Here is a 13,279-nt window from a genome sequence, read left to right on the forward strand (position 1 = left end):
TCTTGGTCGAAATACATTAATTTATCGTCTAAAAACACCCTCTTCTTACCCCAGGCCCTTTGTAGAATCTCCGCCTTGGTACTGTACCGAAGGAATTTAATTACTATTGAGCGTGGCTTATCTGCTCTACCTCAGGTAGGCTTCGGGACGAATGCACGATGTGCTCTCTCAATTTCCAGCTCCATAGTCGAGGGAAGCTTCAGCATGTCCCGCAGCAACTTTGCAACAAACTCCGTCATAGACAAGCCCTCCGCTCCTTCGGGAAAGTTGTGTATTCTGATATTTTTCCGCCATGATCTTCCCTCCACATCAAGCAGTTTACCTTCTTGATTTAATATTTTTATTGTCTTACTCAGTATCCGTTCCACATTTTGAACGTGATCTTCCATCTTCTGAATTCGAGTCTCTGCCACTGCTATTTTTTGATTGACATTAGCGAGCTCTGACTTAATATTATGCTGCTGCTGCTTTATATCTTTCTAGAACCCCCTTATCACTTTCAGAATTTCAATCATATTCGCCGCTTCACCTGAACGAGACTGAGCATCCGCCTCGCTAGCATGTGGTCAGGTAGGAGAGCTGCTCGCTGCACTCCTCTCTGCCACAGGCTCCGCAGTGTCGCTTTTTTTAATTTCCGTTCTTTTATCCCCATTCTTGCCCCTCTTTTCAGTGCAAATATTTTTGAAAAATACTATATTTGATGGGTTAACGGGGCTTAATATGCATTTTTCCGGAGGAGCGAGTGACTTAAGCTGCCATTCTCGATGATGACATCACCGGAAACCTCCATGTCCCATTCCCATTCTGATATGTCTATCCATGGCCTCCTCTACTGTCAAGATGAAACCGCACTCAGGTTGGAGGAACAACACCTTATATTCCGTCTGGGTAGCCTCCAACCTGATGGCATGAACATTGACTTCTCTAACTTCCGTTAATACCCCTCCTCCCCTTCTTACTCCATCCCTGATTTATTTATTTTCCATCCCCTTGTTTTTTTTCTCTCTCTGCCCATCACTCTTTGCCTGTTCTTCATCTCTCTCTGGTGCTCCCCTCCCCCTTTCTTTCTCCCTATGCCTCCCGTCCCATGATCCTTTCCTTTCTCCAGCTCTGTATCCCTTTTACCAATCGCCTTTCAGACAGACAAACATACTTTATTGATCCCGAGGGAAATTGGATTTCGTTACAGCCGCACCAACCAAGAATAGTGAAGAAACATAGCAATATAAAACCATAAATAATTAAATAATAATGTTAATCATGCCAAATGGAAATAAGTCCAGGACCAGCCTATTGGCTCAGAGTGTCTGACACTCCGAGGGAGGAGTTGTGAAGTTTGATGGCCACAGGCAGGAATGACTTCCTATGACGCTCAGTGTTACATCTCGGTGGAATGAGTCTCTGGCTGAATGTACTCCTGTCCCTAACCAGTACATTATGGAGTGGATGGGAGTCATTGTCTAAGATAGCATGCAACTTGGACAGCATCCTCTTTTCAGACACCACCGTCAGAGAGTCCCGTTCCACCTCCACAACATCACTGGCCTTACGATTGAGTTTGTTGATTCTGTCGGTGTCTGCTACCCTCAGCCTGCTGCCCCAGCACACAACAGCAAACATTATAGCACTGGCCACCACAGCCTCGTAGAGCATCCTCAGCATCGTCCAGCAGATGTTAAAGGACCTTAGTCTCCTCAGGAAATAGAGACGGCTCTGACCCTTCTTGTAGACAGCCTCAGTGTTCTTTGACCAGTCCAGTTTATTGTCAATTGTATCCCCAGGTATTTGTAATCCTCCACGATGTCCACACTGACCCCCTGGATGGAAACAGGGGTCACCGGTGCCTTAGCCCTCCTCAGGTCCACCACCAGCTCCTTAATCTTTTTTATATTAAGCTGCAGATGATTCTGCTCACACCACGTGACAAAGTTTCCCACTGTAGCCCTGCTCTTAGCTTCACCCTTCTGTCTTCTCCTATCATTTTGGATTTCCCCCTCCCCCTCCTACTTTCAAATCTCTTACTATCTTTTCTTTCAGTTAGTCCTGACGAAGGGTCTCATCCCGAAACGTCGACAGTGCTTCTTTCTATAGATGCTGCCTGGCCTGCTGCGTTCCACTGAAATATGTTTTCTATGTAATAAGTTAATTTTGTATGGAATTAATTTGATTAATCAGTAAGTGGATCTTACAGATACATGAATTTGCCCTGTTGCAGATATTATTTAAAATCCATCCACTCTCTTGATCTAAGCTTTCCGTCCATTTCAGATTGTAATCTTCTCCTCCTGAGTTGTATTGTTGTACAACTTCGTTGAGATTCCTTGGCACTTTGTGACCATGTTTATAATTGCCATACAATTGAACTGTAGTGTTATTATATAACAATTAACTTGTGGTTTAGTTCAGTGTTCATGTAGCTTGTTGTGGTTTAAATGATGTACACAAAAGATTCTGCAAATGCTGGAAATTTAAATGCTAGCTTTCTTTATCCCAACCTGTCACTTCATATTACCAGACAAGTAATCAAGAAATTACTAGTTGAGAATAAGTTTAAATTTCACCATGGCAACTATATAAATTAAACTATGTTCATAATCTAGATTTTTAAAAAGACTTGTCATTGGTACTGATGTCCACAGAACTATTGGAATGCTGTTAAAACCATCCGCTACCCTAATGTCCTTCCTGTGACTGCAGGTTTACCGTAATAGCTGTCATGACACCCAAAACTTTCAACAAACTTCTATAGATGCACAGTGGAGAGTATCCTAATTGGGTGCAGGTATGGAAGAACCAATTCCCAGAATGGGAATTTTATAGAAAGTGGTGGATACAGCCCAGTCCATCGCGTGCAAAGGCTTTCCCACCATTAAGTGCATTTACAAAGAGTGCTGCCGTAGGAAAGTAGCATCCATCATCACCATCCAGGCCATGTTGTCTTCTTGTTTTTACCATCAGGTAGGAGGCACAGAAGCCTTAGGTCCCACATTACCAGGTTCAGGAACAGTTATTACACTACTGGGTGATCAGTCAAACTCCTGAACCAATGTGAATAACTTCATTCACCTCAACTCTGAACTGATTCCACAGCCTGCAAACTTATTTATAAGGATTTTTTAAAAGTGCACTTTTTGTCTTCTTTTGCACATTGATTTCTGTATAATGTTCATTGCCTTCAAGAAAATGAATCTCAAGGTAGTACAGGGTTGACCTAAAAATACTTTGATAATAAACTTACTTTGGCTTTGACTTTGATCCTATGAAATGGCAAATTAATCAGTTATTAACCATATATGGACCAGCCACCAGCATTTATGTAAATACCAGATTCTGACATAGCAAAATTACTCCTTAGCCAATTGAACTTACATTGTCCTTGTAATCATCTGGGACTTGGTGGCTAAATTGGGAGAACTGTTTAAGCAAGAGCATGAAATAACCACCCTTTTCAAATAGTATCTTCTAGATATTGTGCGACACCCCTCCATCAGAATCTCTGGGGACATCCTGTTTCACTGACAGGGCAAATACAACAGAAGGGAATGACGCTGGGAGTTGTCAACATTGTGTGTATATCCTATAAAACTTGATGTCAACAGATTCAAAGTGCACAAGAAAATTCCTCCTGATATCATCTGCCATCCTGCTGTTGAATCAGTGTTCCTCCAGGTGAAATAATACTCAGAAGATATACTGAAAATAAGAAAGTCACAAAAAGTACTCTGCACTTTTGGGATTCGGAGGGGTCAGGAATAGAGGAGCTACTTAGGAGTAACTACAAATAATGGATTAATAGATCTATCAGTGATCAAGCTGGCTGAGTGGTGAACTAGATTAGGAATATCACAGGTGGTGAGTAAACCAGAGAAAGTACAAACCTATTTGGTTTCTTTCTCATTAACCTATCCATAATACCATCAGTAGCAGGCACCACTGTTCAGTTCTTGTGGAGATAAAGACCCATCTTCACTCTGTGGACACCTTCTACAGTGATTAATTCACATCCTATAGCTCATACCTGGGTATTCTTGAGAAAATGTGGACTATCTGGAGCAGCAAAAACATATACTGTCACAAGCTGTAGCCTCATAGCCCAGCTTGTGTAAACTACCATTGATGTCAAGGCCTGGTTCAATGGGGAAATCATGAAGGCATTCCTAGAGCGGCAAATGTCATACCTCAAAATAAAGTGTCAACATTGTGAATCTGCAATAAAGAACATTGTGAGTGCTTAACCTCAAAAGCAGCAAAAAATCAGTCTCATAACCAATGGATCAAATTAAAGCTCCATAGTCCTGCCATATCTGGTTATAAATGGCAGTGAATAATTAAGCAGCCAGCAACAGAAGGAGGCTGCAAGAAACCCTGAAGCTGTCTACAAGAAGGGTCAGAGCCGTCTCTATTTCCTGAGGAGACTGAGGTCCTTTAACATCTGCTGGACGATGCTGAGGATGCTCTACGAGGCTGTGGTGGCCGGTGCTATCATGTTTGCTGTTGTGTGCTGGAGCAGCAGGCTGAAGGTAGCAGACACCAACAGAAACAACAAACTCATTCATAAGGCCAGTGATGTTGTGAACTGGACTCTATGACGGTGGTGTCTGAAAAGAGGATGCTGTCCAAGTTGCATGCCATCTTGGACAATGACTCCCATCCACTCCATAATGTACTGGTTCAGCCAGAGACTCATTCCACCGAGATGTAACACTGAGCGGCATAGGAAGTCATTCCTGCCTGTGGCCATCAAACTTTACAACTCTTCCCTTGGAGTGTCAGACACCCTGAGCCAATAGGCTGGTCCTGGACTTACTTCCACTTGGCATGATTAACTTATTATTATTTAATTATTTATGGTTTTATATTGCTATATTTCTTCACTATTCTTGGTTGGTGCAGCTGTAATGAAACCCAATTTCCCTCGGGATCAATAAAGTATGTCTGTCTGTCTGTCTGCAGTCTCTTGTCTCTCTAAGATGGGCAGCAATCTGCTGCTACCTCATCTGCAACTATACAAAAGAGTAGATCTCATTTGTACACGTTACAAATAAAGCTAATCTTTATAAGAAAGTCTTTAATCAGCATGACAATCAGGCATTCTCTGGGAGACCTTCTTGACAGTCTCCCAAACTCAAAGTACATCACAATTTTATGCTCTTGAGGACAATAGTAACAGTTTCAAAAACTGCAGTGACATCAGTAACTTCAGTTTGCTGTGTCTGACAAATATGAAGTACGTATTTCTTGTGGAAGCGCATTGGAATTCATTAGACACCTCTGAGAGTTCAAACACTTTTGCTGAGACAAACTAATTCACACAGATGGTCGCAAATATGAGAAAGTCTGCAGATGTTGGAAATCCAAAGGAACACATACAAAACGCTGGAGGAACTCAGCAGGTCAGGTGTGATCAGGATTGAGAAGGAAGGGAAGATGCCAGAATAAATAGAGGGGGTAGGGGAAAGAGACTACCCAGATGTTGAACTCAGGTGGGTGGGAAAGGTCCAGCTGGCTATGAAGGTGAGAAGAAAGAATCTGATAGGAGAGGAGAATGGACCATAGGAGAAAGGGAAGGAGGGGAGGACCCAGGGGAAAGTTAAAGGCAGGTGAGAAGAGGTAAAAAGTCAGAGGGAGGAATAGGGGGAATTGAAATTTGTTTACCAGAAGGAGAAATTGATATTCACGCCATCAGGTTGTAGGGTATCCAGACGAAATAAAAGTAGATTCTCCTCCACCCTGAGGGTTTCCTCATCATGGCTCAAGACATGTCAGAAAGAGAATGGTTCAAAGGTTCATTTATTATCAAAGTATACAACGCTAAAATTCTTCTTCTCCAGGTAGCCATGAAACTAGGAAAGGAAGGTAGCATGATCATCAACCCCCAAATCCCTCCTCCCTGAACAAAAACATGATGAAAAAGAATAGGCGCATCAACCCCCAAATCCCTCCTCCTGTATAAAAAAATGAACAAAACTGAATAGGCACACCAACACCCCAAAACTCTCTCCCCACCCAAAAAAACGAGAAAGATTGCGCAAAAATCACAATATAAAAAACTATAAGACTGGGAAAAAAGTCTATAATCCAAGTCCACATCCAAAACACAGAAAACCTAGGCAACACTCTCCACCGGGTACAGAAGCAGGCTGTCCCCTCTCCGGGAGCAGAGTGATCAAAATACAGGGAACCAGTGTTCACTCTCCACATGCACCTTGTTTAATGTCTGTTGTTGATTTAATCGGTGCACAATGGAAGCTTTAATTGGCAAAATGGTGTCAATCATCGGCTTGTGCCCCGTCCCACAGCCTGCCCACCACGAGGTCTGTGCACGCTGCCTCTGTTTCCTGAAATCCTCTCCAACAGAGTCCTGAAGCACCCAAATGATCTCCAAACTTCTTCATTTGCCTTGGTGTTTCAATCTCCCCCGTTGCTTTAATTGGTGAACAATGGAAGCTTTAATCAGCAAAATGGAGTCACACATCAGCTCGTGACCCATTCTATATGGGAATTGGAATTAAAGTGTTTGGCCACCAGGAAATCTGGCTAGTGGCAGATGATATAGAGCTGCTCAACAAAGCGGTCCCCCAATTTACGACAGGTCTTACCAGTGTAGAGGAGGCTGCATCGGGAGCGCTGGATACAGTGGATGCCCCCAGCAGATATGCAAGTGAAGTGTTGCCTCATCTGTTATGGCTTTTTGTGATCCTGAATGGAGGTGAAGAATGGGCAGGTTTAGCACTTAGGCTGCTTGCAGGAATTTGTGCCTAGAGGGAATTGTGGAGGGAGTGATATCTGTTGAAACAGAGAGGGGGGAGGTAAAGATATGTTTAGTGGTAGGATCCCTTTGGAGATGGCAGAAGTTGCAGGGAATAATATGTTGGAGTGGAGGCTGATGAGGATAAGAGGGACTCTATCAATATTACGTTGATGGGAAGGTAGGGTGAACAAGGATGTACGGGAAATGGAGGATACAGTATGTGGTGAAGCGTCAATAGTAGAGGGAAGGAAACTATTATTTAAATAAGGAGGGCATTTGGAAAACAAATGTGGCAGAGGTGAAGAAAGTGAGAAAAGGAAATAGCATTTTTATAGGAGATCGGGTGGGAAGTACAGTCCAAATAACCATGGGAATCAGTAGGTTTGTAAAAGATGTCAATTGACTGTTTTGTCTCACATAGATGGTCTAAAAGCTCATGAGAACAGAAAACCCAAGATTAGTGTTATGAGAGCTGACTCCTTGAGTACAGAAATATCCCAACTATAGATAGATCAGCCAAGTTTGTGACCATATTTTATTCGCTAAGTTATGATAATCAGTGGGGTTTGCACGCTTCCTTAAATTTTTGCAACACACACACACAATGCTGGAGGAACTCAGCAGGTCAGGCAGCAGCTGTGGAAAGGAATATACAGTAAATGTTCAAGGCTGATGGAGGCCCTTCCTCAGGATTGAAAAGGAAGGGGAGGGGAAGGAAGGACACATTGCCGTAGTACCGAGACTAGGTGAGCACATGGTTGAAGAGTCAGAGAGCAGCAGAGACCACAGAGGGGGACCAGTGAGAGATGATCTCGCTGAACTCCCATTGAAGAGAAAATTTAAACTACCTCCGGGTAGGAATACCTCAGAGACTTCATAGTGGTGCAGCCAATCATAAACACAAGAGTTTTGCTGGGACAATCATCATCAGCTGCTTCATCATATGATCTCATCTTCACCAAGTCAGAACTCTGAAAATTACAGTGTTCATTGGCATGAGCTTATACTGAAGGTAACATTCACAATAATGTCAGTCAATGACTAGCTCCAACAAAAGAGAATATATAAGCACCTATTTTTGACAAATACTTGCATGACATTTACTGAGCCCACATCAACTGCTGGTGACCATTGACCAGAAAATTAACATAGATACTGTGACGGCAACAACATGTCAGAGACTGAATATACTGACACATTAAAGTCTATCAACCATGGACTTGTCTACATGGACAAGTCATGAGTATCAAGACCATGGATTCTGTAATTTAAAACAAAAGGACAGAACACTGGAAGAATTCAGTAAGTCAAACAGCATCAGTGGAGGCAAAAGGTACAAGGCACATCAAGTCAGGAGTATGTTGGAATATCTTCCACTTGCTTGAATAATTAGCCTCAACAACAGGAAGTTCAATACAAATTGCTATGGACTAATCAGCTGCTTGACTGGTACTCAATTCAATAAAATAAATACTAATTCCTTCCAATAATACTTTAAGAAAACTCATTTAAATACAGTCTAGCTGCAGAGAAAGTAAAACTGGAATGATGCCTACAACGTGATAGCCACGGGTATATGTTATAAATATTGACTTATTAATTAATAAATATGGGGAAGAAAACTTGAGTTAGTGGATGATTACTGATTTTTCAAGACATTTATTGATGTATGAGTATTGCACTGATTTGCTGTTGATTGTTAAAAGCCAAGCACCATAAGATCCTAGGCAGCATATAGTAAATTATAGTGTAACTCATTATTTGAAGTGCCAGCAGATGAGCCATGTGAAAAATAATTTGTTACATTTGAGATAAAGAAAATAAATCTGGCACTGGGAGATCTTTGAAAATGACAAAATAATGCTTGTGTTTAGCCCATGAAGCCAGCTCTGTGAAAGTGCAGTCTATTCTATTAATACCACTCCTCTGCTCTTCCTTTGTAGACCTACATTTTGTTTTCTTTGAGTACACATCTAAATTCCTCATGTAGCAGTTAGAAATAGTTAATCTCTTTCCATGGCATTGCTGAGAAACCTGTTTCATTTTCCTGTATTCCACAGCAGACGGACACCATCAAGCATCGTCACAGCGACACATGCCGGATCCCTGTTCCCCACCATCTCTTCCTGAACATGAAGAGTTTTACTTACCATACCATTGGAGAAGATACTGACATCTTCTTCTCTCTTTATGACACCCGAGAGAGCAAACAGATCAGGTAGGACCCAAGGAAATATGACAAATATGGGCATTTCAATAAAACACTTCATCTCTGTGGAATTTGCTGGTTTTGATTTATGTAAAACAATTTTTTACCTCAAGGTATCTAGCAACACATACTATCTAAATCTGTTCTGAGTGCATAAAGAGGACAATATTAGAAAGTCTTCCTGGAAAAGGGAAATATTGCAATTTGCCAGAAATCCACATTCACTCATTGTGGGCCGAAGGGAGTGTATTGTGCTGTAGATTTTTATGTTTCTATGTTTACGCAATGCAGAGGTCAAAATCCTAGCTAATTTACAGTAAGAAAGCAACACACACAAAATGCTGGTGGAACGCAGCAGGCCAGGCAGCATGTATAAGAAGAAGCAAAGTCGACATTTCAGGCTGAGACCCTTCGTCAGTACTAACTGAAAGAAAAGATAGTAAGAGGTTTGAAAGTAGGAGGGGGAGGGGGAAATCCGAAATGATAGGAGAAGACCAGAGAGGGTGGGGTGAAGCCAAGAGCTGGGAAGTGATTGGCAAAAGGGATACAGAGCTGGAGAAGGGAAAGGATCATGGGACGGGAGGCCTAGGGAGAAAGAACGGGGGAGGGGAGCACCAGAGGGAGATGGAGAACAGGCAAAGAGTGATGGGCAGAGAGAGAGGAAAAAAGGGGGGGAATAAATAAATCAGGGATGGGGTAAGAAGGGGAGGAGGGGCATTAACGGAAGTTAGAGAAGTCAGTGTTCATGCCTTCAGGTTGGAGGCTACCCAAATGGTATATAAGGTGTTGTTCCTCCAACCTGAGTGTGAACCACAGCTACCTGAACTATTCCTCTTCCCACCCTGTCTCTTGCAAAAATACCATCCCCTTCTTGCAATTCCTCTGTCTCCGCCGCATCTGCTCTCACGATGAGGCTTTTCATTGCAGGATGAAGGAGATGTCTTCCTTTTTTAAACAAAGGGGCTTCCCTTCCTCCACTATTAACTCTGCTTTCAAACACATCTCTCCCATTTCCTGCACATCTGTCCTCACCCCACTCGGGAAAGGATTCCCCTTGTCCTCACCTACCACCCCACCAGCCTCTGGGTCCAACGTATAATTCTCCATAACTTCCGCCACCTCCAACTGGATCCCACTACTAAACACATCTTTCTCTCCCCCCCCCCCCCGCTTTCCACAGGGTTCGCTCCCTACATTACTCCCTTGTCCATTCGTACCCCCCATCTCCCTCCTGGCACTTATCCTTGTGAGCAGAACAAGTGCTACACCTTACACTTCCTCTCTCACCACCATTCAGGGCCCCAGACAGTCCTTCCAAGTGAGGCGACACTTCACCTGTGAGTCAGCTGGTGTGATGTACTGCGTCTGGTGCTCCGGGTGTGGCCTTTTATATATTGGTGAGACCCGACGCAGACTGGGAGACTGTTCCACTGAACACCTACACTCTGTCCGCCAGAGAAAGCAGGATCTCCCAGTGGCCACACATTTTAATTCCACATCCCATTCCCATTCTGATATGTCTATCCATGGCCTCCTCTACTGTCAAGATGAAACCACACTCAGGTTGGAGGAACAGCATCTTGTATACCATTTGGGTAGCCTCCAACCTGATGGCATGAACATTGACTTCTCTAACTACTGTTAATGCCCCTCCTCCCCTTCTTACCCCATCCCTCATTTATTTATTTCCCCCCCCTTTTTTCTCTCTCTCTCTGCTCATCACACTTTGCCTGTTCTCCATCTCCCTCTGGTGCTCCCCTCCCCTGTTCTTTCTCCCTAGGCCTCCCGTCCCATGATCCTTTCCCTTCTCCAGTTCTGTATCCCTTTTGCCCATCACCTTTCAAGCCCTTGGCTTCACCCCACCCCCTCCAGTCTTCTCCTATCATTTTGGATTTCCCCTCCCCCTCCTACTTTCAAATCTCTTACTATCTTTTATTTCAGTTAGTCCTGATGAAGGGTCTCAGCCCAAAACGTCGACTTTGCTTCTTCCTACAGATGCTGCCTCGCCTGCTGCATTCCACCAGCATTTTGTGTGTGTTGCTTGAATTTCCAGCATCTGTAGATTTCCTCGTGTTTACAGTGAGAAACCCCGTTTAAAGTTCTCAATCTACACTTTGATTGGAATGATAACACTCAAAGTGATTTCTAGTTACTGAGTAAGTGTAGGATTCAAATAAAATAGGCACAGTAATTCATGCTGAATTGTGAAGAGTTCATCTCCTACTTTTAAACAAAAGCCTATTTTACTGGAATTTGGAACTGACTGATACCAAAAAACATGGATGCTCAAGTCCCTTATTTAGCATGTCTCAGTGCGGTGGACTTTAGGACCCAGTGGAGCTCAGGACCCGCCGCCCACACCTGCTGCTGAATCCACAGTGCTTCTGTTCCATTGACGGAAAACAATCACGATTGAAAATAAAGTGGAAATAATAAAGCGATCAGAAAGATTTTCCATCGGCCATTGGAAAAGTGTTAGGCTACAGTCAGTCAACGATTAGAATAATTTTAAAGGATAAAGTGAGAATAATGAAGCATGTGAAAGGCCCTTCCCCAATGAAAGCTACAATTATTACTAAGCAACGCACAATGTAGTGGTTTAGTTATTGAAATACATATGTTTCTAAAGTGCTTTATATGCATAGAAAGGTAAAATATATACTAAGACAAATGTTTGACTAACTGATGCTAAATAATACCAGATGTATCTGTTCCGACGTGTACAAATCCAACTTAAAGACTGCCTGTACTTTAAATCATCTCTAGATTACTTATAATACCTAATACAATGTAAATGCTATGTAAATAGTTGTTATATTGTATTGTTTAGGGAATAATAAGAAAAAAAAGTCTGTAATGCTCAAACAACAAGTGCTAGAGAGAGAACTTATGAGTTTTTCTGATCTGCGGTTGGTTGAACCCGCGCATGCGGAATCTGCGGATAAGGAGGGCCAACTGGTCATTTATTCACAAAAGACCAGATTTTTTCATGACCTCAGGTTGGTAATTTATGTAGGGCTTATGAAAGAGAGATTTGCAATCAGGAATTTTAGTTCTGTAAATTAGCAAGTTGTGAAGACATCATGAATATCTGATGATTTTATTCTACAGCTGCTATGGTGTTATAATGTAAGATTTTACTTAGTGATCTGACCCTTTGTCAACAGTAATGGAAGAAGTAATGCACATCACCTCTCCTTTGGCATTTCCTTTTGAGAAAGGATGATTGCTTCCACTCTTATTTATTGTGTTCTGGCTAGCCATGTTAGAACTGTAGCAGTTTCCACAGAAGCAGCAGTAAGTGCCTGGTGGAGCAGTCAGACAGGTAGTCTGTGAGGCAGTCCACTCCTTACAGCGTTCTGTGATCCCAGTGCTTGCCTTGTGATTTTCAATATAATTCTAAATGCCTCTTCTCCACTTTGAGTGGTCTTAAGCCAGGTTTCTCAAGGGTCAGTGCAAATTTTCAAGTGGGCTTTAAACATATCCATTAATCGTTTCCTTTTTCTGGCTGGTAATCTCTTCCTGTGAAAGAGCTCAGAACAGAATGTCTGTTTCAGAAGCGTCATGTCACTGCATAAGTATAACTGATGCTGGGGACATTAGCCTGGGAGAGGATTTCTCCTATCCTGCAATCCGGCTGCTTCCCCAACCATTCCTAGTCACGTACATCATTTGGGCACATTGATAGTTTAAGAGTAGCCAGCAGAAAGGAGAATGTGTCAGACTATGAGATTACAGATCATAGTGAAATTCACTGTTGTTGAGACTTGACAACACCCCAGCTTTGAGAAGTCTGATCTTGTCCAGGTCCAGCTTACTTAGAGCTATTTGTGTTGAAAACACAATGGAAGGAATCTGTTTTGTGAAGCTAGGAATTGGCTCAACAATGAAAGTTGCATCTGGAACACGTACATTTGTGAGAATGAGATAAAGTTGTTTTTTTAAAATATTATTTCTCTCATCAATTCCCCAAGGCTATTTGGCAGCCTGCACCTTCAGGATCTGGCCAGTTCAGAAAGGGGTAGCACAACAAAGTCCTTCCTAGTAATTGGCATTGATGTCCCACTCCCAGAGGACGTTCTGTGCACTACTTTTAAATGGAAAGGTATAGATTTGCCAGCCACAGGAAAATCTAATACTGCAAATGCCCGCAAAAATATTGATCTCAGGGTAATGGTGAAATATAAGTACACTGATGATAAATTTACAATGAGCTTTGAAGAGGTGACTTCACTTAGAGGGTGGTGAGAATGCGTAGTGAGCTGCCAGCAGAAATGGAGCTTGTGTGGGTTTGATTTCAACATTTAAGAGAAGTTTGG

The 13,279-nt window shown here is 42.5% G+C and overlaps 1 protein-coding gene across 1 annotated transcript in view; it reads left to right on the forward strand.

Annotated features, from left to right (window-relative positions):
• dock3 (dedicator of cytokinesis 3) overlaps positions 1–13,279 on the forward strand; it is a 964,109-nt gene that overhangs the window by 431,350 nt on the left and 519,480 nt on the right. The window contains exon 9 of the mRNA XM_059944552.1: positions 8,815–8,969. Within this exon, the coding sequence (XP_059800535.1) occupies positions 8,815–8,969 (155 nt within the window). The remainder of the gene's footprint in view (positions 1–8,814; positions 8,970–13,279) is intronic.

The sequence above is a fragment of the Hypanus sabinus genome, chromosome 19, assembly GCF_030144855.1.
Source record: "Hypanus sabinus isolate sHypSab1 chromosome 19, sHypSab1.hap1, whole genome shotgun sequence".
NCBI classification, from domain to species: Eukaryota; Metazoa; Chordata; class Chondrichthyes; order Myliobatiformes; family Dasyatidae; genus Hypanus; species Hypanus sabinus.